The sequence below is a fragment of the Bidens hawaiensis genome, unplaced genomic scaffold (assembly GCF_021521415.1).
Source record: "Bidens hawaiensis isolate Kalapana, Puna unplaced genomic scaffold, B.hawaiensis_p1.1 tig00036943_1, whole genome shotgun sequence".
NCBI classification, from domain to species: domain Eukaryota; kingdom Viridiplantae; phylum Streptophyta; class Magnoliopsida; order Asterales; family Asteraceae; genus Bidens; species Bidens hawaiensis.
The window spans coordinates 5,953-10,405 of NW_027496454.1; the positions used below are offsets into that span (position 1 = coordinate 5,953).

General features: G+C 33.0%; 1 protein-coding gene across 1 annotated transcript; it reads left to right on the forward strand.

Moving 5' to 3' along the window:
• Positions 1-1,612: 1,612 nt before the first annotated feature.
• Positions 1,613-4,235, forward strand: LOC143588949 (cell division control protein 2 homolog A-like). Its single transcript, XM_077069832.1, has 4 exons — positions 1,613-1,730; positions 3,237-3,275; positions 3,811-3,995; positions 4,076-4,235. Exons 2-4 carry the CDS (start codon positions 3,267-3,269, stop codon positions 4,218-4,220), a joined length of 339 nt encoding a protein of 112 aa, XP_076925947.1. The 5' UTR covers positions 1,613-1,730; positions 3,237-3,266; the 3' UTR covers positions 4,221-4,235.
• Positions 4,236-4,453: the final 218 nt, after the last annotated feature.

The following is a 4,453-nucleotide window of genomic DNA, read 5'->3' on the forward strand; positions in this document are numbered from 1 at the left end:
AAACCTCTGAAATAAACCTAATCCTAATATATATACAACAAAAAAATAAAATAAATGATAACGTCCTCAAAGAAAAAATCACAAATTAAAGAAGTAAGTAGTTAATGTAATAATGAAATGAATGGTAAGAAATAAAAAAACTTACAAATGTTTGATATAGAGAATGTCAGATGAACAATAGTCAGAAAAAGAATGGATGCAAGTATGAAATTAAATTGCATGGAAATGAACATAAATACAATATATAAGAGGCAATTTTTTGAATTTATTTTACATCTCATTTATTGTTGATAAATGAGACGAAATGGAATGTTTGACTAATATTTTGAAAAATAGCTAATTTAGACATGATGTAATTAATTTCAAATTAAAAGCTGTAACTTTGTTATTTTAAAGAAGAAACCGAAAGTTACTAAAAATAATAAAAGATTTCCAAATATATTGACCTACAATTAATTATTCGTAATTGAATTTATTTTTGATTTATTTAGTTGTTAAGAAAATTAGAGAAGTGGAAGATATATTTGAAAATAAAGGGAATTGTCCAATAGAAATGGGCCATGTGGAGGCAAACTAATTTATTTTAATAGTATGGTAGGATTAGACATTCAAGCTAAAATATTTATGTTGAAATCACTTAAAATGAAAATAAAAACTGAAAAATTTGTAAGTTCTGTTTTTTCAGTTTGAATTACACACAAAACCAAATTTGAACAAAAAGTACGGTTTTTGTTTTGGTTTGGTCTTTTCAATATTTTTCTATCTCGAATGAGTTTGACTGTTCTATTTTGAGGATTAACGTAAATAGACCAAAATCGAACCGATAAACACCCTTAGAATAACAACACTATTTTTTTGAACGCCCAACGAATCCTCCAAATGGGCTATTGACTAAATGCACCACATCGGGATACACTCACCTTTCGATCTAGGGAAAACCCTCACCTAGGGCCAACAGTGAACACTCGGCCGAAAGCACAACGGTACAGTGAAGTAAAACATGTTCAGTTCAAATGAACCGATTAATGAACGTCACTACCAACTTAGTATCCCATCATCACCGGTGCCACCAAAACTAAATGATGAGAGCAGAAATCAAACCTGAGTTACATGGAACACCAACTCTTTCCATTACCACTCCACAACAGTTTTTCTTAGAACTATGAATTTCTTGTGTGCTAGGCCACCACACTTTCCAATTTGGAGAGCCATGTTACCCCGCTCTAGCCATACATGCTACCTTAACCAGGGTCACACTGGCTTAATAGTTTGGCTTGAACGTTCCCCCAGAAAACCATACCGCCGACTGTCACTTGATAGTCGTTGTTCCGCCACAATATTAGAACTCTTTGGCGTAATACACGGTGAGACGAAAATCCGGGTGAACTCAGAATCCGAACCGACAACCTTGTACAAAGCCTAGCTCAAATCTCTCATTATCAATATCCACCTAAAATAACACAAGTGGAGATTATACTTGGGTCTTCTTCGGAGAACGCGCAAGCTAATAAGTTTATGAAAAATCTTACAAAATAAATAAAAATACATTGTGTATTCGGTGATAAAATAATAATTAATACATACATACCATTTACATATATATATATCTATATATATATATATATATATATATATATATATATATATATATATATATATCTTCTCCCCACAGTGTTCTTCCCCAATACCAAAACCTAGTGTGTGCGTGTGCTTTCAATTCTTCATCGCAGGTATTATTATGCTTTCAACTCTCCTCAGATTCTCTCTAAATCACTAATCGAAACTCGTACTTGTTCTATTTTGACTAATTTTAACTTGATTTTGACTTTTGTTGACCGAATCACGTTTTAATATGAAAATGACGTCACTCGATGCTGATTTAGAACAGTTACGAGTACATGTAATGGTTGACATGAGTTTAATTGACTCAGTGACGTAGACTAATAACGATTTAGGTTTGTGCATTTTACGATCTTTTGATTCTACTGGTTTTGACTGTAGATTTGGTTTGAATTGAGTTAGTATTGAGTAATTTGGGATAATGTATGGAGATATGAGATATCTGATGCGTTATTTTGTGTTTTTAGGGCTCAAATTGTTTAATGTATAATAATGTTGTTTTGATACTAGTGAAGTTAGTGAAACTGTTTCGTTAAAAAGCTGATATCGGGAAAATCGGTGATATATCGGTCAATATCATTGATATTATTGGTACCGATATTTTGACCGATATTATGCTAGAGAGGAAGATAACCGCTATAGCACCGATATCGATTGCATAGGGCCTGCATGGATTTAAGATTGTAGGTAGATTATAAACGATTTAGGTTTGTGTGTATTGCGAGCTTCTCATTTTACTGATTTCGGTTGCAGTTTAGTTTAAGTTGAGCTAATATTGAGTAATTTGGGGTTAATGTATGAGATATCTGATGTGTTTTTAGGGCTCTAATTGTTATAGGCATAGTAAGTTTTGAATTGTTTAGGGTTTTTGATGCTCTGTTTGTTTTGATTGATGCTATTGTGTGATGTTTTGGTACTCATGAAGTTACTGAAATTGTTTTTTAATTGGTGCTAAATGGATGTAGGTAGATTGTAAATGGTTTAGGTTTGTGCGTGTTGCGAGATTCTCGTGTTACTGATTACGGTTGAGATTTAGTTTGAATTGAGCTAATATTGAATAATTTTGGGGAATGTAGGATATATTAGATGTCTGATGCATTGTTTTGTATTTTTTAGGGCTCAAATTGTTTCAGGTGTTATAAGTTTTCAATTCCTAGGGCTTTTGATGCTTTATTTGCTTGATTGTTGCTTTTGTATGATGTTATTTTGGTACCAGTGAAGTTAGTGAAACTTTTTTGTTAAAAAACTGATTTCAGGAAAATCGGTGATATATTAGTCAATATTGCCGATATTGTCGGTACCGATAGTTTGACCAATATTCTGCTGAGAGGACGATAACCGTTATATCACCGATATCAACTGCATAGGGCCTGCATGGATGTAGGTAGATTGTAAACGATTTAGGTTTGTGCATTTGCAAGCTTCTCATTTTACCGATTTCGGTGAAGAGATATTAGATGTCGTGTGCATTATTTTGTGTTTTAGGGCTCAAATTGTTTTAAGCATAATAAGTTCTGAATTCCTAGGGTGTAGATGGTCTTGTATGACGTTATTTTGGTACTAGTGAAGTTACTGAAATTGTTTTATTAATTGGTGCTGCATGGATGTTGATACAGTTGAGTTGAGTTCATTTCACTGGACTTGTGATGGAGCAGGTATAAGCATTTCAAGCTTTTCTAGAATATCAATGATATATGTTTTGGTTTTAAAATGCACGATGCGGTCTGATGCGTTTTGATCCAATAAGCCTAGGCGTGATGCGCACGCATCACATGTGCACGGCGTTTGTTGTTTAAAAATACTAAAATAATTATTTATTTCTAATATTTTAGTTTGTAACTTATAAACACTAAAAAATAAGAGATTAAATAATTAAGTTCAGAAAAAAAAAGGTATAGTACCACAAAAGAAGTTTTATGTATAACCAAAATATGTCTTTAACTATATGTGTACAAGTAGTATATGCATGAGATACGAGTAATCTATGCCAGAAAAAAAGGTATAGTACCATTAGACCGATCGTGTGCATTATGCAATTTAGAGCGCATCATCTTCGCATCAGGGAATTGCAGCGCATTGCTACACCTGATGCGATCTCATCAGCGCATCACGCATTATGCATTCCCGATGTGCGCATTTAAAAACCAAGTTTTATGCTATTTGATTGTTAATATTGTTTCAAAACTGTAGTATGAGAAGGTTGAGAAGATTGGTGAGGGAACATATGGTGTGGTCTACAAGGCTCGTGACAAAGTTACCAATGAAACGATTGCTTTGAAGAAGATTCGTTTGGAGCAAGAAGATGAGGGTGTCCCGAGCACTGCTATCAGAGAGATTTCATTGTTGAAGGAGATGCAACATGGAAACATTGTCAGGTAGTTTCAGTTGTAGAGTCACGTTAATTGGGTTAATGATTTTGTATCGTATGTGATTCAGTTTATGTTGTTGGTGACAGGTTGCAGGATGTTGTGCACAGTGACAAACGATTGTATCTGGTTTTTGAGTATCTGGATTTGGATTTGAAGAAGCATATGGACTCGTGCCCTGAGTTTTCAAAGGATCCACGCCTTGTAAAAGTGAGTTTACCTTTATATTGTTAGTACTTAAAACATATAATATGAAACATACTTATAACACACTTAAAATATAATTAAACATAAAAAGACGCTCATTAGTTATTAAGTTATTGTTTATAAAATCAATAAACAAGCGATTCAAAAACAGAAAATGGGTTATTCAAACACAATGGCAACATGTATTATTAAGTATATATATAATCTGTATATATGTTTATACTTTTACTTGTTAGTCATTATGTAATCAGATATGAAGT

Excerpts from the sequence above, each read along its gene's own strand:
- LOC143588949 (XM_077069832.1), top strand. Across the intron at positions 3,996-4,075 it reads CAACATGGAAACATTGTCAG|GTTGCAGGATGTTGTGCACA; the intron begins GTAGTTTCAGTT and ends TGTTGGTGACAG.